This window comes from Somniosus microcephalus, chromosome 12, assembly GCF_052327205.1.
Source record: "Somniosus microcephalus isolate GS21.2 chromosome 12, FLI_Smic_1.0, whole genome shotgun sequence".
In the NCBI taxonomy this organism is placed as follows: domain Eukaryota; kingdom Metazoa; phylum Chordata; class Chondrichthyes; order Squaliformes; family Somniosidae; genus Somniosus; species Somniosus microcephalus.
Genome location: NC_140998.1, coordinates 88,081,405 through 88,108,820, shown reverse-complemented (window position 1 = coordinate 88,108,820; position 27,416 = coordinate 88,081,405). Strand labels below are relative to the sequence as shown.

The window sequence follows — 27,416 nt, the reverse complement described above, 5'->3', positions numbered from 1 at the left end:
CCCATGCAGGTGTTTATGCTCCACACCAGCCTCCTCCCATCCTTCTTCATCTAACCTCATTAACATATCCTATTCCTTTCACCCTCATGTATTTATCTAGCTTTCTCTTAAGTGCATCTATGCTAGTCGCCTCAACTACTCTTTGTGGTAGCGAGTTCCACATTCTTACCACTCGGTAAAAAATTTCTCCGAAATTCATGTTGGATAAAATAACTTTTAACATTGAAAATACCCATTACAGAGCCACCTACAGGAGTAACCAATACGATTTTCAATGAAGCGCATGTCCCACATACAGAATTTAACATACAATATATATAGTATTTTAAGTAATGGCTCATTTTGTGGTTAATGCTACTAAATTTTAAACAAAAATAATAATTAGTCTTTTAATGTCTGGTCTGTGATCATATCCACTATTCTGAGAAGTTGGGAAGCCCTATCTGAGAAGTTGGGAAGCCCTATCTAAAAACCAGTAAGCAAATTACTACGAAGAGCTAAGCGCCAACTCCGTGGGTTCCCACTTCTGTGTTGAAAGAGTACAGGAAAGCTGCAGCTTCCAGACATAGGAGATACATCACTTGTTTACAGTAATTATTACTAGACAACTGAGAAAGAAGCCGGTTATAAAACCCCCAAACTAACAGATCACAATTCACTGAATGGCTGCCAATCCATTAATGATAACATCTGAACTTCAAAGCTCCGATGCTTTAAAAAGCAAATTCAATTGCTGGACTGTGTTGTACTTGGAAAACTGTTTTCTCTCTCACCCTATTCAATGCAAATAAGACAATTCAGTGCATTGAAACAAATGATCGTAAATTAACAGTTAGTGTTGCCTATACTGGCAAAATTGAAGATGACATTTGCAATACCAAGGTGCGTTAGGACAGCGGAAAATGTCACAGTGGGGATCACAACAGTCATTTCAGTAACTAACAACGTAGAATCATTGAATGATACTGCACAGTAAGGACATTCGGCCCATCGCGCCTCTTTGAAAGAGCTATCCAATTAGTCCCACTCCTGCTCTTTCCCCATAGCCATGCATTTTTTCTCCTTCAAGTATTTATCCAATTCCCTTCTGAAAGTTATTATTGAATCTGCTTTCACCGCATTTTCAGGCAACGTAATGTAAAAAGGTCCGTTTCTGTTTAAATTTCCATCAGAAATTGCCCATTTTCCTTACACTGAGGTTGTAGAGGTTGCAGCCCCTCTTCCATTATTTGAAGGGGCTGCTCCTCAATTTTTGGCTGCACTTCAGTCCCACGCTCCTGATCTTTGGTCACCCGGTGCGGAGGGGAGCAGGCAGGTCGGGGGACCTCCTCGTTGGACTGCTCCTGGGTCCAGGCAGCGAGCAGTCGAGGGGGTCGTTCAGCCCAACTGCCTGTCTCTCTTCTATGGCCAAGTTCGCGCCCAGGTGGCCCTGGAGATGGAGCACGCGGTGTCCGCCGGCATGCTCGAGGCCTTCCGCGGCCGGTGGGCACCGCAGGGACTGGAGTGCATCATCACCCCCAGCAACCAAATTTTAATTTAAGTTGTTAAGTTTCATTTAATGGTTTTTAAGTTACAGTTTATTTGTTTATGGTCCATGCAAAAGAGTACACTGAGGTTGTTTACCTTTCTGTACATGATCTGTACTCAGTAAGCTTGAAATGTTTAACGTTTGTAAATGTAACCATTAAAAACATTGAATTACATTTATGTAATTACACTTTTCCTTCCTAACTGATGAACATAAAAATCGTTAATCGCAACCAAAAACTGCGTCATCTAAAAATACGTTTGGATGTCACAAAATCTGGTATTCCTTTCGTCAATAAAATGTATTACTGAAGCATTCAAGAGTTCTCAATGGTGTTAGCGATCCACAACACTGGGCATTTTTATGTATTCTCTTTAATAGTTATGTCTTTATGTAGAATTTAATGTGTTGGTTTTTAGCTATGTGAATGCATTCACTATATAAGTTACGTGTACTGTTTCCCCCTCTCATTTAAAGAGCGCCAGTTTCCTCATGTTTTAAGTTTCCTATCTTTGGCTAGAGAGGTTTAGTAGCCTGTAAATTCAGAGGTAGCCCTCATCTTTCAGTGCTAACTGAAATCCATCTTTCAAGCCCCTTGACGCATAAGACGATAGTTTGTTTTTAAAATGTTGATTTAGGTTTTACCGTAGAATTGCCACACTGTACTTCAAAGTACATCGTGACATCCTCTGAATTTCCCCAAAATGCTGGAGTAATATGAGTGGACAAGTCTTTGTTTTGAGAAACACAGGCAAATACTAACTGACGTGCGATACCTTGGCTCCTGGCTGCATATTGGCAGGACAGAGATTGGCAACTTTTTTTTTTATTCGTTCCTGGGATGTGGGCATCGCTGGCAAGGCCAGCATTTATTGCCCATCCCTAGTTGCCCTTGAGAAGGTGGTGGTGAGCTGCCTTCTTGAACCACTGCAGTCCATGAGGTTACTCCCACAGTGCTGTTAGGAAGGGACTTCCAGGATTTTGACCCAGAGACGATGAAGGATCGGGCGATATACTTCTAAGTCAGGATGGTGTGTGTATTGGAGGGGAACTTGGAGGTGGCGGTGTTCCCATGCACCTGCTGCCCTTGTCCTTCTAGATGGAAGAGGTCCCGGGTTTGGGAGGTGCTGCCGAAGAAGCCTTGGTGAGTTGCTGCAGAGCATCTTGTAGATGGTACACACTGCAGCCATGGTGCGCTGGTGGTGGAGGGAGTGAATGTTTAAGGTGGTAGATGGGGTGCCAATCAAGCGGGCTGCTTTGTCCTGGATGGTGTCGAGCTTCTTGAGTGTTGTTGGAGCTGCACTCATCCAGGTAAGTGGAGAGTATTCCATCACACTCCTTACTTGTGCCTTGTCGATGATAGAAAGGCTTTGGGGAGTCAGGAGGTGAGACACTCGCCGCAGAATACCTAGCCTCTGACCTGCTCTTGTTGTCACTGTATTTATGTGGCTGGTCCAGTTAAGTTTCTGGTCAATGGTGACCCCCAGGATATTGATGGTGGGGGATTCGGCGATGGCAATGCCATTGAATGTCAAGGGCGGTGGTTAGACTCTCGCTTGTTAGAGATAGTCATTGCCTGGCACTTCTGTGGCGCGAATGTTACCTGCCACTTATCAGCCCAAGCCTGAACGTCATCCAGGTCTTGTTGCATGCGGGCATGGACTGCTTCATTATCTGAGGAGTTATGAATGATACTGAACACTGTGCAGTCATCAGCGAACATCCTCACTTCTGACCTTATGTTGGAGGGAAGGTTATTGGTGAAGCAGCTGAAGATGGTTGGGCCTAGGACACTGCCCTGAGGAACTCCTGCAGTGATGTCCTGCGGCTGTGATGATTGACCTTCAATCACCACAACCATCTTCCTTTGTGCTAGGTATGACTCCAGCCAGTGGAGAGTTTCCCCCCCCGATTCCCATTGACTTCAGTTTTACTAGGACTCCTTCATGCCACACTCGGTCAAATGCTGCCTTGATGTTAAGGACAGTCACTGTCACTCCCCAGCTGCCATGGTGGGATTTAAACTCACGTCTTTGGATCATTAGTCCAGGCCTCTGGATTACTAGCCCAGTGACATTACCACTATGCTACCTTTCCCTACTGTCAAACCAGGTAGATTCGTGAAGAAGGTCCTTATTTGGAAGCACATTACTGGTGTGGAACAATAGGGGTTAGCGACCTTTGAAGTGGTCTTATGTTTCAGTGCTGAATGTTTACATTGTTACTTGTCATTTCTGGACCAAGAGCCCCCCTACTCACTGGCCTGTGGATATAATGATATAACATCTCCTCCCTTGCCTCAGCTCATCCGCTGCTGAAACCCTTATCCATGCCTTTGTTACCTCTAGACTTGACTATTCCAACACACTCCTGGCTGTCCTCCCACATTCCTCCCTACGTAAACTTGGGGTCATCCAAAACTCGCACCAAGTCCTGTTCACCCATCTACCCTGTGCTTGCTGACCTACATTGACTCCCGGTTAAGCAGCGCCTCGATTTCAAAATTCTCATCTATGGGGCAATGTTCCCACTGGAGGTGGGATGGAGGCGGGTTTCGGTTTGGGTGGGTTTGAAACCCGCCTCCACTGGAAAGTTTTCAAAAAATTGCGATTTTCCCCTGATTGACCAGTTGATTTCAGTGGTGTGGGATGCCCTTGGTCAATTAGTGTTTTGGGACTGAAACTCGCCTCTGCTGACATCACTTTTCCAGCCTGATTTTAGGGCTGCTTGCTGCCTTGGATCATTCCACTGGATTTCTGCCGATGCTGCACCACCTGCAACATATTCTGAGAAACCACTATGTCCAATTCCAAGGCAAGGGCCTCCCCGAGGTTCTCGGATGAGGCGCTGCAAACGTTGTTTGAGGGGGTGAGCGCTAGCAGGGAGCTGCTCTTTCACTCATCTGGGAGGAAGAGGCCTCCCAAAGAAACCAAGGCTGCGTGGATCCAGCTGGCAAGGGATATAACCTTCAGATGTGTGTGCAGATTGGGTGAATGTTTATGTGTATTGATGAAATTACATCCCTGCTGGAAATCATTAAAATGATTTGATCCCAAAATGTTGGCGTTATGGCATCTGTTTTCTCGACTTAGGCAGCTCCACATTGCGGGCTCCACATTGCGGGAGTGAAAGGAGACCAGAGAGTCATGTCCATTGTCCCTATGATGTCTTAAGATGGAGCCAAGGATATGTGCCACCTTGGGCAGCCTATGCAAATCTGGCCAGGATAAGTTCATCCCTTGCATCACGGGCAGCCATGTGCTTGCGTGCTGCTGCTGTTCGATAGACCGGCTGTGGTAAACCACTGTTATACCTGTCTGTATGTGTATGTGTATTCCACTAGGTACAGGTCTGGACATGCCTCGGCTGACTCCTCCCACTATTCCAGGTATATAAGTGACTACCTCCCAGTCCCTTAGTATTCTGGACAGGTCGACCACTCGAGACTAGACCTTCATTCTTTAGTTAATAAAAGCTTGGTTGTTACTCGCTTAACCTTAGTCTTTTGAGTAATTGATGGCGCATCAATTTTATTAACTACATTTTTTATAATGGAGAAGATCCTCACACCAGCATGCCTGGACCTGGACAGTCGGGAAGCGGACGCTTCCACCAAGTTTGCTCACTGGCTCATGTGCTTCGAGGCATTCCTGACTGCCTCCACTGCGGTCGTAACGGATGCGAACAAACTGTCTGTCCTGATCTCCAAGGTGAACCACCGAGTGTACTCAGTCATCCGGGACGCGACCTCGTACACAGCCGCCCTCCAGCTCCTCAAGACCCAGTACACGCGCCCTGTGAACGAAGTTTACGCCAGGCACCTCCTGGGGAGTTGCAAGCAACAACCTGGGGAATCGACTGAGGAATACCTCCAAGCACTGTCCGTGCTTGGCCGGGCCTGTGGGTGTAAGGCGGTAACGTCCACTAAGTACACGGAGGAACTGATCCGGGATGCCTTCGTAGCGGGCCCCAGGTCCAACTACACCCGACAGCGACTGCTGGAGCAGAGTGACCTCACCCTCGACAAAGCCTCCGAAATCGCACTAACGCTGGACGCAGCCTACCGGGGCATGGATGCCTACTCCTCTGCACCGTGGACGCCGCGGGGAACGACAACCTGGGACACGGTAGGACAGCCCCATAGCACCGTGCCACCCCAGCCACAGCCCAACAACGGCCCAACCACCGCAGCAGTGTCCCAAAGCCAGACAGCAGTATCCCAAGGCCAGAAATGCTACTTCTGTGGCCAGGCCAAACTGCCCGGCGAAGAATGCGACCTGCTCGGGTTGCGGGAAAAAGGGACACTACGCTAGCGTCTGCAAGGCCAAAGCCACCCTGAGCGCCAGCAGCGCCGCGTGTGGGCCGTGCGAGCCGCCATCTTGGGCCCCCAACAGCGCCGCGTGTGGGCCGCCATCTTGGGCCTCCCCAGCCATGTGCGAACCACCGCAGCAGCAGCCATCTTGGACGACTCCAGCCACATGGGAATCATGGACGCCGCCATCTTGGACACCAGCCGGGACGCAGCAGGCCGCCAACCCCCCCCCATCTGATACCCGCAGCGACACACCGACCCCTACGCTGGCCTCTGTTACGCTGGACCAAACGAGACCGCACCAACTAGCTCGGTCCAAAATGGACGTTAAGGTAAACGGCCATGCAATAAACTGCCTTTTTGACTCCGGGAGCACAGAGAGCTTCATCCACCCCGACACGGTGCGGCGTTGCTCTCTCCCAGTCCTGCCTGCGCACCAGCGGATTTCTATGGCCGCCGAGTCCCAGTCAGCGGACATTGGCGGCTACTGCGTGGTGACACTAGTAGTAGATGGGACTGTGTTCAATAATTTTAAACTCCTGGTCCTGCCCCAACTTTGCGCTGCCGTTCTACTGGGGTTGGATTTCCAGTGCCACCTCAAAAGCGTTACGATGGCCCCCCTCCCCCCACTCACAGTCCGCAGCCAGCAGCCTCCAAATTGCCCGCCGCGCACCAGATGCAACCTCTCCACACTCAGAGTCCCACCCCCCCCACTGTTTGCTAACCTCACCCCCGACTGTAAGCCCATCGCCACAAAGAGCAGGCAATACAGTGCCGGGGACAGGGTTTTCATCAAAACCGAAGTGGAGCGGCTCCTGAAGGAGGGGATTATTGAGGGCAGCTCCAGCCCCTGGCGAGCCCAGGTTGTGGTCGTTAAGACCGGCGAGAAACAACGCCTGGTCATCGACTACAGCCAAACAATAAACCGCTACACCCTGCTGGACGCCTACCCACTCCCCCGCATAGCTGACATGGTCAACCAGATCGCGCAGTACCGCGTCTTTTCGACCACTGACCTGAAATCAGCGTACCACCAGCTCCCCATCCGCCCCGAAGACCGCCAGTATACTGCTTTTGAAGCAAACGGCCGCCTCTATCACTTCCTTAGGGTTCCCTTTGGCATTACCAACGGGGTCTCCATCTTCCAAAGGGAGATGGACCGGATGGTCGATCAAAACGCGCTGCAGGCCACTTTCCCTTACCTAGACAATGTGACCATCTGCGGCCATGACTTGCAGGACCATGACGCAAACCTCAAGAAATTCCTCCGCACCGCCCAACTCCTGAACCTGACATATAACAAGGAGAAGTGCATATTCCGCACAACCCGCCTCGCCATCCTTGGCTGTGTTGTGGAACACGGGGTCATCGGTCCCGACCCGGACCGGATGCGTCCCCTTATGGAACTCCCACTGCCCCACTGCCTAAAAGCTCTGAAGAGGTGCCTAGGGTTTTTTTCCTACTACGCCCAGTGGGTCCCCTACTATGCAGACAAAGCCCGTCCGCTGATCAAATCCACCTCTTTTCCCCTGATGGCAGAGGCCCGCTCGGCCTTCCACCGTATCAAGGAGGACATTGCCAAAGCCACCATGCACGCAGTGGACGAATCCATCCCCTTCCAGGTGGAAAGCGATGCGTCCGACTTCGTTCTGGCCGCCACCCTTAATCAGGCGGGGAGACCTGTGGCATTCTTCTCACGAACCCTCCAGGGCCCGGAGACCAGACACTCCGCGGTCGAGAAGGAGGCCCAGGCTATTGTGGAGGCTGTGCGTCATTGGAGGCACTACCTGGCCGGAAAACGATTTACCCTGCTCACTGACCAGCGTTCAGTTGCTTTTATGTTCAACAACAAGCAGAGGGGCAAAATCAAAAATGACAAGATCTTGAGGTGGAGAATCGAACTTTCCACCTACAATTACGAGATCTTGTACCGGCCTGGGAAGCTCAATGAACCCCCAGATGCCCTGTCGCGTGGCACCTGTGCCAGCACGCAGATCGATAGGCTGAGGGCCCTCCACAATGACCTCTGCCACCCGGGGGTCACCAGGTTCTTCCACTTCATCAAGGCCCGCAACCTGCCTTACTCCATTGAGGAGGTCAGGACCATGACCAAGAACTGCCAAGTCTGCGCTGAGTGCAAACCGCACTTTTATAGACCAGACAGAGCCCACCTGATAAAAGCCACTCGCCCTTTCGAACGCCTGAGCGTCGATTTTAAAGGGCTTCTCCCCTCCTCCGACCGCAATGTGTACTTCCTCAACATCATTGACGAGTACTCCCGTTTCCCGTTCGCTATCCCCTGCCCGGACATGACCAGTGCCACGGTCATTAAATGTCTGAGCAGCCTCTTCACCCTGTTCGGTTTCCCCAGCTATATCCATAGCGACCGGGGCTCATCGTTTGAGCGACGAACTCCGCCAGTACCTGCTCGCTAGGGGTATAGCCACAAGCAGGACCACCAGTTACAACCCCCGGGGGAACGGACAGGTGGAAAGAGAGAATGCAACAGTTTGGAAGGCCGCCCTACTAGCCTTAAAGTCTAGGGGCCTTCCGACCTCCAGCTGGCAGGAGGTGCTCCCCGATGCGCTCCACTCGATTTGGTCACTGCTCTGCACTGCCACCAATGCCACCCCTCACGAGAAAATGTTTGTCTTCCCAAGGAAGTCCACATCGGGGACAGCGTTACCGCCATGGCTGACGTCCCCAGGGCCGGTACTACTGAGAAGACACGTGGAGGACCAATAAAACGGACCCCCTGGTCGAGAGGGTCGACCTCCTCCACGCCAACCCCCAGTACGCTTACATTGCGTACCTGGACGGGTGGGAGGACACAGTCTCCATACGAGACCTCGCACCCTCGGGGACCGCTGTAACCCACTACCCATTACCACCCCCCCCCCCCACGACCCGATATCCAACCCCAGCAGCCGGCTCGCCTTGGACCGTCACCCACGAGGACTACAGTCCAGTGCCCCAGCCTACACGGGACGCGACGCCGGAAGCTCCACCACCCCTGCCGTCGCCACGTCGATCACAGCGGCAGACAAGACCTCCGGAGAGACTCCAATACACGAGCTTTTAAATACACTTCACCCCGCCGGACTCATTTTTAAACAAGGGGTGAATGTGGTAAACCACTGTTATACCTGTCTATGTGTATGTGTATTCCACTAGGTACAGGTCTGGACATGCCTCGGCTGACTCCTCCCACTATTCCAGGTATATAAGTGACTACCTCCCAGTCCCTTAGTATTCTGGATGGGTCGACCACTCGAGACTAGACCTTCATTCTTTAGTTAATAAAAGCCTGGTTGTTACTCGCTTAACCTCAGTCTTTTGAGTAATTGATGGCGCATCACCGGCGCTCTGACCTCCTCCTGCTCCTCCTCCTCCTCAGCCTCTTCATCTGAGGTCCATGGTAAAAGAAAATGAATGGTTCCCATGCTGCTTGCAGATGCCTCCGTTGGGGAAGTGCTCATTGCAGCGGGGAGAGGGTCCTCCAAGGGGATCCCACAGTTGATAGATTCAAACTGCAGCACCTCTGACTTCGGAAGGCCTGCTAAAAGTGCTCAAAGGCCTTCTAATGCAAAGTTCTGCCACCTGCAACTAATCCTTGATGAAATCTCCTATTTAATGTTTGAGCTTCAGCTGTGAGGAGACCACTCACTTGTCAACCCACCAGGTTTAGCTGGCGTGGTTTAGGAGGGTCGTGGAACACGCCGAAATAGTCGAAAAATAACGAGGGCCTCTCAAAGTAGGCTTAGTGACGCTCTTAACGAGCATTTAAACCTTTTAACAAGCTCTCTGGCCAGCTGAAGGCGGGACCGTTTCCCGCCCTGCAAAACGGGCACCTGCAAAATCCCGCGGAGGCGGGTTCCGAACCCGCACTCATTTTTTCCGATTTTCCTGCCTTTCCCGCCTCCAAACCCGCCTCCTTGGACCTCAGAAAATCACCCCCTTGTTTTCAAATCCCTCCATAGCCTCGCCCCTTCCTATCTCTAATCTCCTTCAGCCCCACAACCCCCACCCCGAGATATCTGTGCTCCTCTAATTCTGCCCTCGAGCATCCAATTATAATCGATCAACCCTTGGTGGCTATGCCTTCTGTTGCCTAGGCCCTAAGCTCTGGAATTCCCTGCCTAAACCTCTCCGCCTCGCTACCTCTCTTTCCTCCTTTAAGACGCTCCTTAAAACCTACCTCTTTGACCAAGCTTTTGATCACCTGCCCTAGTTTCTCCTTATGTGGCTCGGTGTCAAATATTTTATCTTAAAATACTCCTGTGCAGCACCATGGGATGTTTTACTACGTTAAAGGCGCTATATAAATACACGTTGTTGTTGTTGTTGCGTGCTTGTATTTGGTGCAGTGAAAGCTTTGGCCTCTGCAAATTGCGGCGCTGTTTGGCGGTGCGCAGACTCTGCCCCGTCCCTCCCCTCAATTCAATTCAATTCAATTCAAATCGCTTTATTGGCATGACAAGTTACATCTTATGTTGCCAAAGCATCGAAAAACATTCATGTTTGTACACAAAAATACAGATCTATCCATACAGTGTATAAACAGATATATCCCTGAGTGTATAAATATATACTTTCATATAATTTATATATACTCTTTTCTTATATTTAGTGGTTGTCCCTCTGTTTATGGCAAGCTGTAACATAGTGTGCCGCTAGTGTTACACAATTTCTCTCTTCCCCTAGTAGGTATGGGAGTTTTTGGTCGTCATTCAAATTTCTGAATTCCGGGCATATTTTTGTGAATTTTGGGTAGAAATTCTCCCTTATGCCTTGATATTTTCTACAAGCTCTCCCCATCCATCGCACCCGGGGAGGCGGCTTCAAATCAAGAGCTACACCGACCTTGCACAATGCAAAGGTGCGCAATGCAAAAACATTTCAGTGGCTTGCCAACATCAGCTCTCTCTTCAACCACCAAAAATGCAGGCAAGCCGTAGGTGGAAAAACAGCAAAAATAAAACATCAACTCCGCCCTGGTGACGCGGGACGCACGCTTGCCGTATGTACGTACGTGAGTGCGTGACGTCGTGGTCATGCGACTGGCAGCTGCCCCGCCCCCTCGTCATGGTCATGTGACTGACAGCTGCCCCTCCCCCTCCCTCCTCTCTCTCCGCCGGCTGGGCTGCAGTAACTCATGTAAGTTCACTTGTTATTTTATATGCTTATAAAACGTTGATACTCTTTCTAACTGCGTCTGCCATTTAAAGAGGCATCGATACACCAGTGGGCAGTTATTGCACAGAAAATGTGCAAATGAGGGGAGGTTGGCGAGAGGGTTCCGCCATTGGAGCCTGAAGCAGGTGCGGGACGTCCAGGTCCAGCTGCCGCAGGAGCCGCTTCCACCCCACTGTGTGTGTTGCCGCTGAGGAAAGTCCAGTGATGAATCCTCCATTTGGCGGATGTGTTGTTCAGCCCAATGGATCTTTCTACCCCGAGTCCCCTGTTGAACAATCTGGCGGCGGCCAACACCCCGCCCGCCGCAGTCAGCAACCAAACCGGGGCGGCTCAGCAGGACCGAGCCGGCGGCCAGCCCGACACCGGCTCCCTGCTCCACGGCATGGCCGTGGCTTCCAAGGCCCTCGTCCTGCTGCTCATCTTCCTGCTCTCCAGCCTGGGCAACTTGGCCGTGATCGTGGTGATTATCAAACACCGGCAGCTGAGGACGGTGACCAATGCCTTCATCATGTCCCTGTCCCTGTCCGACCTCCTCACCGCCCTGCTCTGTGTGCCCTTCTCCTTCATAATGCTCTTCAGCCGGGACGGGGTCTGGATCTTCGGTGACCGGTTCTGCGTCGCCAACGGCTTCTTCAACTCTTGCTTCGGGATCATCTCCACCCTCACCATGACTCTCATCTCCTTCGATCGCTACTACGCGATCGTCAGGCAACCTCAGGAGAAGATCGGTAGAGGCCGGGCCATCCAGCTGTTGGCCATCGTCTGGTTGACCGCGGTCCTTTTCTCTTCCCCCTGGTATCTCGTCTCGCAAGCCCAGGGTCAACTGGTTGTCCACAAGAAGGGGTTCTACCACTGCATGTACATCTTCCATTCAGGCAGCTCCCAGATGGGCACCAGTTACAGCATTGCCCTGATCGTCATCTGCTACCTTCTGCCCTTCTCCCTAATGTGTTTCTGTCACTACAACATCTGTAAGACGGTGAGGCTGTCGGCCATCCGAGTCCGCCCGGTCACCACCTACGCCCATCTGCTGCGCTTCTACAGCGAGATGAGGACGGCCACCACCGTGCTGATCATGATCGTTTTCATCATCTGCTGCTGGGGCCCCTACTGTGTCATGGGTATCATCACGGCCACTGGCGACTTCCATTTCACCCCCATCATGGACACTGTAGCCATCTGGCTTGCTTGGGCCAATGGGGCTCTTAATCCAATCATCTACGCCACCAGGAACCCCAACATCTCCATGCTCTTGGGCAGGAAAAGGGAAGATGGCTACAGGACTAGAAACATAGCGGCATACTTGTCCAGCCAGAACCAGAGCCACGAGGCCAGGAGTCAGGTGGACAGGATAAGAGACCGCTATGTCAATCGGCAGGGGGCTGGCAGCAGAATGTCCTCCTCCAGCCCTGCAAATGGAGACGTCGCAATGTGGGCCTGTAAAAACCCGGCTGTGCTATTCTGCAGCGATGGACAACCCGATACCGTGTCTGAGCCTGCTGTACCCAAATCAGAGACTGCAGACACCAGCCTTTAAATGGAATTCAATCCAGATTAATCACATTGTTGAAGTTTGATGGAGGGGGTTAAATTCAAAGTCTTTCTTGAAAGTGCAGAAGTTTGTAGCAAACAGTTTCTGGTGCAAAACCTGTATATGATGCAGTATATTTTAATATAATCAATTACTAATTTGGACTTGAGGTGGTATCATTCTAAATTGTCAATTACAAAGTAAAAGTTCAGTTCCCAACAAAGTAATTGGAAGCACCAGTGAGAACTCTTTTTCAAGCCTACTTTATACTTCAAGACCATACAATAGAGAGACTTCATTTTAGGAGGCTTAGTAAATGTTCTGAAATACTGAGTGCAACAAGATTGCATGTTGTGCCAACCAGTAATAAACATAAATAACACTGGAAAAATAACCTCTCCCCAATCCAGGAGAAAACCGCATTATTTTCAGTTGCTACATAATTTGTTTTCTTTTAAAATATCAAAGACCATATGGTAAAGTCTTTAAGATAATTACAACAGTCTCCGGTTGGTCTGTTTGGCAGTCTCATCTTGAGAGTAGCTGAAGCATACAGACTACAAAGTCCCAGCTTTGATTCTCAGTCTGTACTCTTATTTAACTGAGAACTCACATTTATATAGCACCTTTCACCACCTCAGGACACCCCAAATCACCTCACATCCAATGACATAATTTTGAAATGCAGTCATTGTTGTAATATAGGGGCAAGCAGCAGCCAATTTGTGCACAGCAAGGTCCCACAAACAGCAATGAGATAAATGACCAGATAATCTGACGAAGGGTCACAGACCTGAAATGTTAACTCTGTTTCTTGCTCCACGGATGCTGCCTGGCCTGCTGAGTGTTTCCAGCATTTTCTGTTGTTATTTCAGATTTCCAGCATCCGCAGTATTTTGCAATTAGACCAGATAATCTGCTTTGGCAGTGCTGGCTGAGGGATCACTATTGGCCAGGACACAGAGGAGAACTCTCCTTCGAAATAGTGCTATGGGATCTTTCACATCCACCTGAAAGGGCCTTGGTTTAGTCTGATCTGAAAGATGACACCTCTGACAGTGCAGCACTCCCTCAGTATTGCACTGATGGGTTCAGCCTACATTATGTGCTTGTTGATCTTAGAGGAGCAGTAGGTTCACTATGACTGGCCACAGCAACCCTTGATTAGAGAGAGGGAACACAAACCGCTCCTGCTCTTGATTGCTATCATCGGGCCCCTGCTACAGCTGTAGAGGTTAGGTGAAGACTGGATCAGCTGTGATGATTCCCCCTCTCGCCCCCTGCAACCCCCAATAGTAAGTCAACATTCACTATTGAAATTCACACACAAGTAATGGTCACTTGGGTAAGGTTTCAGACGGCGATCACCACCTATGGAACCATACCCCGGCAAGAAGCCAACACCTTGGGAGGGGAAGAAAGAAAACTGGTGAGAAAAGAATAGAAAATGAATGGGTAAATCAGTAAACAGACTGCAGGAGTTAGTTAACATTATACGGCGCAATGTTAGCAAGTGTACCTTCCATACAGTCGCTAATAATGTGCCAACATCAAATATCTGCGCCCAAAGTCCCAAAACAATAGGAGAAATTTTGTTCAAAAACCAACTAGTCTGTTAGACATACCTCAGTTGAAAATCATGTAATTTCCCAGCCTCATCAACTTAACAGTCAACAGTAAAAGCTAGTGACTAACTAGCCAATCAGAATCTCATCAGCAGCAATGCCCGAGAAATATAACTGTGTTACATTTTAAAACAATTAAAATATAACGACCACATGAAAACTTCTTCAAAAGGCCAATACCTTGGAGTTTATTGCTTCGGCATTCTACATTCTCCTGGTGACCTGACACTTGTTGGTTTTAAAGCCTTAAATATTGAAGCTTTGCAGTATAAAATACAATTTCATTCCTCAACTGCCTTTCTAAGACAGGGGTAAAAAGGAGCAAAACATTTGCCTGTGAAGCATTATAAAGCCTAATATAAATGTTTTATTCAGAATTTGCCAGTGTTTGTGAAAAATATTTTGTAAACAGATCAGAAATAAATTGTCTTGTATTTTACGTATCTTAATGTTGCTTTTATAGTCTTAAGGAAATGGTGCAAGTGTATTGCTTCAGAGTGCTGAATGTTTATTGTACGGTGCCAAACCACGCAACAATTTTGTGTATGCCAGTATGTTCTTTGTTCTGTTATTAAAGTTTAATTTAAGAAATATTTAGTGTTCAGTAGCAGTGTTGTCAATATGTGTCAACAGGGCAAGGTCACTGCATAGTAATATTAAAAGGTATTTAGTAAAATGTATTGACCAAAATGTACACTTTATTCATGCATTAACAATCTACATATATTTCATTGATTTACTGTAAACTGGTGTATCATTGGCCATGTCAGTACAAAAGCATGGTTTAAAATATAACTACTGTGGTGATCAGTTAAATGGATGGCAGAAATAACATTTTTTGTTTATTTTAAATTATTTACCCAAAAGGGTTGTTAATTATAAGTATTTATGAAATCATAAACTATTACCTCTTACATTTTTATAGGATTTCACAGTTAAAAAAAAATTCACAAAGCATTGGCGTATAGCCTTTGTTGTGTTTTTGTAAAATTAAGTTGCAAGAGTTCCAGTATTATGATTCCTTAGGTTTTTTGTTGTATGTGACCGCTGAGTGCTCAGAACTGATACATAGTGACAAACATGTAACAATGTTGTTTCCTCAGCACTGAACCCCTCACTGAAACCGCCCCTCCGCTTTTAAAATGCTGGTGTCAAAAATCTTCTGTGCTTCTGATTTATTCTGTAATGTTTGTTTACATGGAAGGCAAATTAAATTATTCCAAATAGTCTCTCTTTCTGTCATATTAAATGTGGTGGTACATGGTCTAAAACAATACTGACTGCATATAAATAGAAGAAATAAAAGAAATTATACACTTAATTTACCATAGCCAATTATGTTATCAGTGACCAACCCTTGCTGATAATTAGGACTATAGAATATCAAAAGATGTGTTAATAGTGTTTCAGTTTTTGTCAAACAAGCCTTTTGGACAATTATTTCATCTTGAACTTCATGGATTTTGCATCACACACGCCACAGATCCCCTATAGAGGGTGCCGCGCTGGATCAGACGCCTGATGACAGTAAGTTGCTGCTCAAAAGTCCACAAAATATCTGGGCCGCTGTCAGCGTAGTGAACAGCGAGCGCTGTTCCTTCGCTGCTGACTGCAAAATCCGGGCCATTATATAAAATCAGTGCAAACAAACGAGGTAGAAACTATGCATTATTTCAGACAATACAGCCAATGTAAGGACGGCATTAGATCGGTTTGGACCTTTCTAAAGCTGTAGTAATGGTTCAAATATAATTTTCAAAATCTGAGAGCTCACAATTAAAAGGGGAGGGGGTAATACAGCAGCACTATTAACTCCAAAATAATGTTTTTTGATAGGCTAAATAGGGGGAAAATATTTCTTCGGATTGGGGAATCAGTGGAGGGGGTGGAACTTTCAAGTACGACCGGGTGTAAAACTGGCGGTATTGCATCAGCTGCCTATTCTACAACACGATTTTCCTTTCCATTGATTTCAATCAGGCACATAAGTTAGAAAAGAGACATTTCTGATCTGCAAAAGTATATACGTAATTTATTGTGACCAGCGTAAGAGTGACATAGAATTTACAGCACAGAAACAGACCATTTGACAACAGGTCTATGCCCGTGTTTATGCTCCACACGAGCCTCCTCCCACTCTACTCACTTCAGCTAACCCTACCAACATATTCTCCTATTCCTTTCTCTCTCGCGTACTTATCTAGTTTCCCCTTAAATGCATCTATGCTCTTCGCCTCATGCAGCAGTGACTTCCACATTCTCACCATTCTGAGTTGTGACCATGTGGTGGAGATTTACATCTTTACCTCCCATTAAGCATCACCTGGGTGAAGTGCAGAGAGGAAATTTTTGGGGGGAGGATGACACCCTTGTTACAAAACATGTCTGATGAAAATCAGGAGGGTTCTGTTGGGGATGTATAATTGTCCCTGCTGGATTTTGCTCTCTCTGCTGCTCCCAAACAATGCTTTATGCCCAGGCAGTAAAGATGAAAACCCACCTTCGTGTCTGTTGTGAACACACATCAGTTTTCTTCCCCATTGGGTAAGTGCATATTTTGGGTTTTTTCTGCTATCCAATTGGTTACTTTATACTTTCATTATCTCACTAATCATATTGCACAAAGCTTTTCTCCGCAATCAAAAAACATTTTGAGTTACAGCCAACATGAAAGTTCCTCTACCCTACTATGTACCCTTAGAAATAAAATAAACGTACAAAATTCAAAAGAAGCAAAAAATTTCAAACCTATCCATCCATTTTCCAATTGTTCCACAACTTCTGGTCAATCAGACCTTGTAACATGTTCCATATTAGGTACAAAATCTGATAATTCATAGCCAACCTACCCAGATGAACCCTGATGTTCTGAGCTGAATAACAGAAATCAATGCATAGCCTGGTCTCGATCACAAATGTACAAAGAGCCCAATTCTACAATGAGACTGATGTGACATTACCAAGCAATCAGATCACAACTTCCAGAAGCCTGAAACTTCCCCACTCCCTCCTGGCTTCAAGCTTAACATAGCTGCAAATAACAACAGAAAATGCTAGAAAAACTCAGCAGGCCAGTTGGGTTTCCAGTCTTGACAAAGGGTTTCGACCTGAAACGTTGACTCTATTTCTCTCTCCACGGATGTTGCCTGGCCTGCTGAGTTTTTCCAGCATTTTCTGTTATTTCAGATTTCCAGCATCTGCAGTATTTTACTATCGTATTAACACAGCTGCATCCACTTTCAATCCACTGTCTTGATTTACTAACCCCGATTAAGCTGCTCCTGATGCAAATCCTGCTCGGGCTACTTTCTCTCCTCAAAAGGAGCTCATTTCAAAGCACTCTCCCTCGAGCAAGCCAAGCCCTGCCTCAGCACAAATCTCTGCTGTAGCCCCATGTTTAGATATTCCTTTTCCCTCTTATTGAAAAGAAAATACAGTGGGCATTTTACTTGCTTTCAATTTTTTTTAATTTTTTTAAAAAAGGTCAAGATATGCCACCGTGCTGATAATTCATAGCCAACCTACCCAGTTGAACCCTGATGTTCTGAGCTGAATATCAGCACGGTGGCATAGTGGTTAGCACTATTGCCTCACAGCGCCAGAGACCCGGGTTCGAATCCGGCCTTGGCTGACTGTCTGTGTGGAGTTTGCACATTCTCCCCGTGTTTGCGTGGGTTTCCTCCGGGTGCTCCGGTTTCCTCCCACAGTCCAAAGATGTGCGGGTTAGGTTGATTGACTATGATAAATTGACCCTTAGTGTTAGGGGGATTAAATATGTGGGGTTACGGGGATAGGGTGGGATATGTGTTGGTGTAGGGGTTACGGGGATCGGGTGGGATATGTGTTGGTGCAGGCTCGATGGGCCGAAATGGCCGCTATCTGTACTGTGAGGTTTCTGTGAATTCTGTAATATGCACAACTAAACAGATAATTTAAAAGTATTAATTTAAGAGAGAGATCGTGGGTGGGTGCAGGCAGAGATCGTGAGGGGAAAATAGCTCACAGCTGGTTGGCTTGAGGGCTGGGGGAAGCACTCCTGCTCCTCTTGGCCCACAAGCTGTGCTGCAAAAGCACAGATCTGCTGGATCTGGCAACTCTCATCTCCCTTCAGCTGCCAGATTTCCCGAGCCCTGGGAAACCTGGCCCACAGCCGTTACATTCAAATCGATGACAAAATCCGAGGCACAGAGCCTCATTTAAATATTATAATCACTGACCGCCTCTCCAGAGTGGGTTACTCTCCCAATCCCAAACCCGCCACGGTTAAACCGGATTGTAGGTGTGTTCGCGGCAGGTTGGGATCAGGTTTCTCATTTTTAATAATATAACTCCCTCCCCCACCACCCCCCTGACCCTGTCCCGCCCGTCCTGGGAGGTTAAAATTTCCCCCATTGTGTTTCTGACCGTTTCAATTACATTTTCTTTAACTAAAATTAATTAGTTAAGAAATTGATGTGTAATCATGCTTCCTGCTACATGATTTTGACCAATCAAATGTAGAAAATTTGATTGGTATATGTTAGAGGCAACGGGCTGGTTTGGGCATATTCAGGGAACCTTTTTACATATATTTTGGTGGGAAGCTTTTCCATCAAAGATCCCTCTGCAAACATGAAAGGAGCCACTTCCAAGACTCCCATCAGGAAAATCCTGTGGGATTGCTGAGCCAAAACAACTAGAGCTGGCTACAGAGTCTGGGATTTTCCCCACTACCCTGTATTTACCACCGAGTCCCATCCTTACCTTCTCATACATACTTTTTTTTAAAGCAAGTACAACCCAAGACAAACAATTGCTCATATTCTTTGTCTTGGGGAGAAAACAAAAGTTCCTTTCCTATGGTGTCTTGCCTGATATTATCCATGGTTCTCCTCAAACCCCTTGTAGAATGAGCTGTTTTATATGGTTTTCTTTCCAAAATCTGCTGTTTAATTATCAAACATCAAAGAATCCCTCATCAGTTTGCAGGCCTTATCTCTGCAACTGTCCACATTGTTTATCAGTTCAGGTATAATCTTACACAGGCTCCATTTCGTCCGGCTAACAAGTATGTTTCTTTCTCTCAGCATGCTGGGCAATATGCATGCTGATTTTAGTCAGGCTGACAGCTGTGTTCTTTACTAAGAAAGACGGGTTCATTCAAGCCCATTGTTTTAGTCGTCTTTAAAACAAGTATAAAAAGTCCAAAATCCTTGAGCACCAACCCTAGATTCCTACTCCTTATTGTTTCAAACCCCAACCCCAATTTCTCTCTTACCTGCACACGTTTCAGCAACTCCTCGGTAATCCTGTCCTCACCTCTGGCTGGTAAATATTAGACGCCATCTTGGTGTGTACTCTGGGCTTTTAAAAAAGGTAACACATAGAAAGTGAGAACATTAGTGAAGGAACATGTGTGAGAGCCACAGAGACATTGGGAGACATACAGAAGAGATGAGACGGACCAAAGGAGAATCTTACAGAAACATTGAGAGAGACAGATTTGGGCATCAGAGAAACAGACACCAGTGAGAAAAGTGTGCGAGAGCCGGAGAGAAAATGACAAGTGAATGGAGAAACAGTTACAGAAAGAGATATACCATACAATTTTTTGTCCTTAAGCACTGCTGATCAACCTGTGTAAACTAAATCTAGTGGCGGCAGTTAAAGCCTGTAAAACAATCCTGGAATTCACTCCAGCTTTGTTTGCATGGTTTATGATTATGATAAAGGAGTTAATAATTGTTTTTGACTGTCATCTGTAAGACAAGACTGAACATCTTGTAATTACAGAAATCTTGTATTCTCTTTGTAATAAAATGAAATGTAATTTTTTCTGTTAAAGTTTACAGAAGTACTTGCACTGCATTTTACAACATTCTGTGAACAGAACTATAAAAGCTGTAATTAACGGATATACTTAAAGAAAAAAAATTGTAGGGCTATGGGGAAAAAACAGGGAAGTGGGATTAACTGATAGTTCCTTCAGAGAGCCGACACAGGCACGATAGGCCTCCTTCTGGGCTTATGTCCCTTCTGTCCTAACTCGCACCAAGTCCCATTCGCCCATCACCCCTCTACTCGCTGACCTACACTGGCTCCTGGTTAAGCAATGCCTCGATTTCAAAATTTTCATCCTTGTTTTCAAATCCCTCTATGGCGTCCCTCCCTATCTCTGTAATCTCCTTCAGCTTCACAACCTCCACCACCCCCCCCCCCCCCCCCCCAAAGATACCTGCGCCCCTCTAATTCTGCACTCTTGAGCATCCGATTATAATCGCTCAACCCTTGGTGGCCGTGCCTTCTGTTGCCTAGGCCCCAAGCTTTGGAATTCCCTGCCTAAACCTCTTCGCCTCGCTACCTCTCCTTCCTCCTTTAAGACACTCCTTAAAACCTACCTCTTTGACCAAGCTTTTAGTCACCTACCCTAATTTCTCCTTATGTGACTCGGTGTCAAATTTTTTGTCTTAAAATACTCTTGTGAAGCGCCTTGGGACGTTTTACTACGTTAAAGGTGCTATATAAATACAAGTTGTTATAATTCTATGATAAACACCCCTGCAAAGATCAGTGGATAACACTACAGGCTATCTGTGATAAGCTCCAGCCAGTTTACAGTGGGATGCCAAGCAAGGCCTCCCCCTCAGGTTGGGAGAAACACTGGAATAGAGTTTTTACTCCTTTACGCCAGTAATATCAGCACAATCCGGGCGGAATCGGCTGAACCAACGCAAAAGATCGGAGAATTTAAAACGTGAGTTAAGCCCAAAAACAATTACGTTTCTGTTTTCTGTGATCTTTTACGGTAGTTCAAGATTCAACTTGCCCGGATCTGGCCATGCCCCCAGGTTGATATTGGGAGTTTCCACTGATTGTGCTGGTTTGGGAAAGCTTTTCAAATTATGCAAATTTTATTAGGCACTGAGGCACTAGTAGGCACGTTTTTAACATTTTTTCATATCAAAAAATACTTAATTTACTAAGAAACCTAGTGTACACCAATGAAACGTAAATGGTTCAGCTTAAATTTTAAGTCATTTTCAGTCATTTTAAATTAGGTTATTCGGAGAATTCAGTGGAGGACTGGACACATAGGAACAGGAGTAGTTCATTCAGCCCCTTGAGCCTGTTCTGACATTCAATGAGATCATGGCAGATCTGCGACCTAACTCCATATACCCGCCTTTGGCCCTTATTACTTTTGGTTAACATAAAGCTATCAATCTCCGATTTAAAATTAACAATTGATTGAGCGTCAATTGCTGTTTGCGGAAGAGAGAACCAAACTTCTACCACCCTTTGTGTATAGAAGTGTTTCCTAATTTCACTCCCGAAGGGTCTGGCTCTAATTTTTAGACTATGCCCCCTAGTCCTAGAATCCCCAACCAGCAGAAATAGTTTCTCTCTCTCTATCTTATCTGTTCCCCTTAATATCTTGAAAACTTCGATCAGATCACCCCTTAACCTTCTAAATTCTAGGGAACACAACCCTAATTTGTGTAATCTCTCCTTGTAACTTAACTCTTGGAGTCCAGGTATCATTCTGGTAAACCTACGCTGCACTCACTCCAAGGCCAATATATCCTTCCTGAGGTGTGGTGCCCAGAACTGCTCCCAGTACTCCAGGTGTGGTCTAACCAGGGTTTTGTATAGCTGCAGCATAACTTCTACCCCCTTGTATTCTAGTCCTCTAGGTATAAAGGCCAGCACTCCATTAGCCTTTTTGATTATTTTCTGTACCTGTTCATGACATTTTAATGATCTGTGTACCTGGACCCCCAAGTCTCTTTGGACATCCACTGTTTTTAGCTTTTCACCATTTAGAAATGGTTCTACCCTTGTTCGGTCCAAAGTGGATGACCTCACATTCCCTTCACCTCTTTAGTCGTCCATGGCTGGGGTTTTGGTAAGTAGAGCCCTTGCCCCTCAGGGTATAAACTGGTTCGGTATCACAAATTCTTTTTTGAACATCTCCCACTGATATTCTGTCGTTTTACCCATTAACAGATTTGCCCAGTTTATTATGGACAGTCTCTGCCTCAACCCATTGAAGTCGGCCTTTCCTAAATCTAGAATCTTAGTAGCTGTTTCGTGTTTCTCCCTTTCAAAAGTACGTTGAACTCGATCATGTTATGATCGCTATTGGATAAGTGTTCAGGCTGTTAACTAAATCTGGCTCATGACTAAATCTAATATGACTTACCCCCTTGTTGCCTCTAGGACATATTGTAGAAAACTATTCCGGACACACTGAAGAAATTCACTACCTTTCTGACAGGTGCTAGTCTGCCTTTCCCAATCTATATGAAAGTTAAAATCCCCCATTAAAACCACTCTGCCTTTGCTACACACTTGTCTAATCTCTGCATTTATACAATCTCGCACTTCACAGCTACTACCAGGGGGTCTATCCACAACTCCCACTAGAGTCTTAGATCATTTCCTACTTCTTAATTCAACCCATAAGGTCTCCACTGGCTGCTTACCTCTCTTTAAATCCTCTCTTACCATTGAAGTGATTTCATCCTTAATCACTAAGGCTACTCCTTCCCCCCCCATCATTTTCCCTATCTTTCCTGTAGACCTTATAACCTGGTATATTTAGTTCCCAGTCCTGACTGTCTTGCAGCCATGTCTCAGTAATGGCTACCATGTCATACCCTCCAATTTGAATTTGCGCCTGCAGTTCATTCAATTTATTCTTTATACTTCGTGCATTTGTATAAATAACATTGGGCCACACACCCTTCAGTTCTAATGTTTTACTCACATGTTTCTTATTTCTCTCCTGGTTTAATTGCTTTACTTTTAGTTTTCCCTTTACCTGTAGTACCTAATGCACAATTTATGACTGCTACTCTCTTCCCTTTCATTTGTTTTTGAACTACTATTTGTACTGCAATTTCTCCCTGAGCCATCAGGGGGAACCACAACAACTGGATCCTCCCCTCCCTCTCCAATATCCTTTCAAGCCGGTTAGAGATGTCCCTTACCCTGGCACCAGATAGGCAACATACCATGGGGGACTCTCGATCTTGCTTACAAAGGATGCTATCTGTCCCCCTAATTATAGAATCCCCTACAACTACCACATTATGCTTCCTCTCCTCCTCCTCCACCCGCCCGCCCTTAGGACAGCCTCCTGCTCCAAAGTGCCATGGTCCACATTCTGGCTGTCCTTCTGACAGTCTTTATTCGTATCCTCACAGGTAGCAAGTACATTGTACCTGTTGGATAGGATCAGTTTCTGTGGATCCTCATTCCCTTTCTTACCTGGGTTCCCCTTACTCTACACACTATCGGTCACATCAACCCCATTCTGATCCTGCACTTCTCTATAAGGTGTGACCGAAGTCTGGAGCAAACTGTCCAGATACCTCTCACCTCCCTTCTGTGTCAGAGTGTCTCCAACTCACACTCCAGCACAATGACTATGAGCCGGAGAGATCTGCTGCAGACGTGTTCGCTCGGGACAGTCTCGCTGTCCACAAACTCCCACATAGTGCAGTCCAGACACACAACCTGCTCTGCCATATCTTAGTCTAACCTTATTTTATTTAGTTAATTAGTTAAAGTCTTTATTTAATGACTATTTAGTTATATTAATTAGTTTAACTAGTTAAGTTAGAAATTTAATAAAGTGCGTTATAGTTTCCCACTCTTAGTTTAAACCACTGTCCTAGCTTAGAAAGAAAAAACGTTAATGCTCACCAACCAATCACCTACCTGCAGTCCTGTGACGTCACTCCTTGGTTTTTGTTGTTGTTGAAATTGTTGGAGGTGTCGCCTCTGCCGAGGCTGCCACCGCTTAGGACACTAATTAAAAAGGGTTATGTTTTGTGAGAAACCCATTTTCTGCTGATTTAATAAACCTGTACTGGGTTACCAATCTTAAGTACATCAAGGAATACTTATAATGGGGGAAAAAAATTAACAATTACGTTTTTTATTCAATTATGGGATTGTGGGTGTCGCTGGCAAGGCCAGTATTTATTACTCATCCCTTGTTGCCCTTGCGAAGATGGTGGTGAGCCGCCTTCTTGAACCGCTACAGTCCGTGTGGTGTAGGTACTCCCACAGTGCTGTTAGGTAGGGAGTTCCAGGATTTTGACCCAGCGACGATGAAGGATCGGCGATATACTTCCAAGTCAGGATGGTGTGTGACTTGGCTGGGAACTTGGAGGTGGTGGTGTTCCCATGCGCCTGCTGCCCTGTCCTTCTAGGTGGTAGAGGTCGCCGGTATTGGGAGGTGCTGCCGAAAAAGCCTCGGCGAGTTGTTGCAGTGCATCTTGCAGATGGTGCACACTGCAGCCACGGTGCACGGGTGGTGGAGGGATTGAATGTGGTGGATGGGGTGCCAATCAAGCGGGCTACTTTGTCCTGGATAGTGTTGAGCTTCTTGAGTGTTGTTGGAGCTGCACTCATCCAGGCAAATGGAGAGTATTCCATCACACTCCTGACTTGTGCCTTGTAGATGGTGGAAAGGCTTTGGGGAGTCAGGAGGTGAGACACTCACTACAGAATACCCAACCTCTGACCTGCTCCTGTTGCCACAGTATGTGTGTGGCTGGTCCTGTTAAGTTTCTGGTCAATGATAATCCCAAGGATGTTGATGGTGGGGGTTTCGGCTATGGTAATGCCATTGAATGTCATGGGGCGGTGGTTAGACTCTCGCTTGTTGGAGATAGTCATTGCCTGGCACTTGTGTGGCACGAATGTTACTTGCCACTTATCAGCCCAAGCCTGAATGTCGTCCAGGTCTTGCTGCATGCCGGCAGAGACTGCTTCATTATCTGAGGAGCTGTGAATGGCACTGAACACTGCAGTCATCAGTGAACATCCCCACTTCTGACCTTATGATGGAGGGAAGGTCATTGATGAAGCTGCTGAAGATGGTTGGGCCTAGGACACTGTCCTGAGGAACTCCTGCAGCGATGACCTGGGGCTGTGATGATTGACCTCCAACAACCACAACCATCTTCCTTTGCGCTAGGTATGACTCCAGCCAGTAGAAAGTTTCCCCGCCCCGCCCCCCCGATTCCCATTGACTTCAGTTTTACTGGGGCTCCTTGGTGCCACACTCGATCAAATGCTGCCTTGATATCCAGGGCAGTCACTCTCACCTCTGGAATTCAGCTCTTTTGTACATGTTTGGACCAAGGCTGTAATGAGGTCTGGAGCTAAGTGGTTCTGGCGGAATCCAAACTGAGCATCGGTGAGCAGGTAATTGGTGAGTAAGTGCCGCTTGATAGCACCGTCGATGACACGTTCCATCACTTTGCTGATGATTGAGAGTAGTCTGATGGGGCGGTAATTGGCCGGATTGGATTTGTCCTGCTTTTTGTGGACAGGACATACCTGGGCAGTTTTCCACATTGTCGGATAGATGCCAGTGTTGTAGCTGTACTGGAACAGCTTAGCTAGAGGCGCAGCTAGTTCTGGAGCACAAGTTTTCAGCACGATAGCTGGGAAGTTGTCAGGGCCTATAGCCTTTGCTCTATCCAGTGCACTCAGCCGTTTCTTGATATCACGTGGAGTTAATCAAATGGTGGGAACCTCAGGCGGAGGCAGATATGGATCATCCACTTGGCACTTCTGGCTGAAGATGGTTGCAAATGCTTCAGCCTTGTCTTTTGCACTTGTGCTGGGCTCCGCAATCGTTGAGGATGGGGCTATTCATGGAGCCTCCTCCTCCCATTAGTTATTTAATGGTCCCATCACCACTCACGACTGGATGTGGCAGGCCTGCAGAGCTTTGATCTGATCCGTTGATTGTGGGATCGCTTAGCTCTCCATAGCATACTGCATCCGCTGTTTAGCATGGATGTAGTCCTGTGATGCAGCTTCCCCAGGTTGGCACCTCATTTTTAGGTACATCTGGTGCTGCTCCTGGCATGCTTTTCTGCACTCCTTATTGAACCAGGGTTGGTCCCCTGGCTTGATGGTAATGGTAAAGTGAGGGCTATGCCGGGCCATGAGGTTACAGATTGTGGTGGAATACAATTCTGCTACTGCTGATGGGCTACAGCGCCTCATGGATGCCCAGTTTTGAGCTTGTAGATCTGTTCTGAATCTATCCCATTTAGCACGGTGGTAGTGCCACACAACACGATGTAGGGTGTCCTCAGTGTTAAGACAGGACTTTGTCTCCACAATGACTGTGCGGTGGTCACTGCTACCAATACTGTCATGGACAGATGCATCTGCGACAGGTAGATTGGTGAGGATGAGGTCAAGTAGGTTTTTCCCCCTCATGTTCGTTCTTTCACCACCTGCTGCAGGCCCAGTCTGGAAGCTATGTCCTTCAGGACTCGGCCAGCAGTGGTGCTACCAAGCTATGCTTGGTGATGGACATTGAAGTCCCCCACCCAGAGTTCTATTACGTTGTCCGATTGCAGGTTCATGGAAGATTTAACGTGTGATTATGCAAATGATCTTTAGTGCAATTTCAAGCGCATTTTGGGCGTAATTTCCTGATTGCGCCCAAAGCGGAAACTTTACCACACTCTGTCCACCCGATCCTAATAAGATCAAGTCCTGAACTGACATTGAAAGGCCAGCCTATTTAACCTGCCCAGGAATTGGGAAACTAAGTTGAAGGGCAAGGCACATAGTGTAGTACACCACAACGATTGAACAGAGCACAGCAAATGACCGGGTAAATCAGAAGGCATTGATTAGATAACATCAAGCTTGGCTATTAAAAGCCTGAACATTGTAGAAAGGAAAGACTGACCATGATAAAGAGTTGCAGAATTTTGATTTCTTGGGGGAAAAACGACTGCACTAAGACTTGATTTCAACACAGTGAAGATTCAGGAAGGAGGTGTGGGTGTATTTGGAGCTTAGGAAGGAAAACAGGAAAGTTCAGAGCAGCAATAAGTAGAACAACAACTTGCATTTATATAGCACCTTCAACATAGTAAAACATCCCAAAGTGCTTCACAGGAGCGTTAGCAAACAAAATTTGACACCGAGCCATGCAAGGAGATAACAGGACAGATGACCAAAAGCTTAATCAAAGAGGTAGGTTTTAAGGAGCATCTTAAAGGAGGAGAGGTAGCGACACGGAGAGGTTTAGGGAGGGATTTCCAGAGCTTAGGCCCTAGGCAGCTGAAGGCACGGTTGTCAATGGTGGAGCACAAGAGGCCAGAATTGTATGAGGACAGAGACCTCATAGGGTTGCTGAGCTGGAGGTGGTTACAAGATCGGGAGAGGCAAGGCCATGGAGGGATTTGAAAACAA

At 46.8% G+C, this 27,416-nt stretch overlaps 1 protein-coding gene and 1 long non-coding RNA gene across 2 annotated transcripts in view; both read left to right on the top strand.

Annotated features, from left to right (window-relative positions):
• The first annotated feature begins 10,923 nt into the window (after nt 1-10,923).
• The window catches only part of LOC147109389 (uncharacterized), a 64,645-nt gene continuing 48,152 nt past the window's right edge, over nt 10,924-27,416 (top strand). The window contains exon 1 of the long non-coding RNA XR_015080264.1: nt 10,924-10,997. This is a non-coding gene — a long non-coding RNA (uncharacterized LOC147109389). The remainder of the gene's footprint in view (nt 10,998-27,416) is intronic.
• On the top strand, nt 10,957-15,421 carry gpr135 (G protein-coupled receptor 135). Its single transcript, XM_086003290.1, has one exon. The coding sequence runs from the start codon at nt 11,278-11,280 to the stop codon at nt 12,571-12,573; it is 1,296 nt and encodes a 431-aa protein (XP_085859416.1). The 5' UTR covers nt 10,957-11,277; the 3' UTR covers nt 12,574-15,421.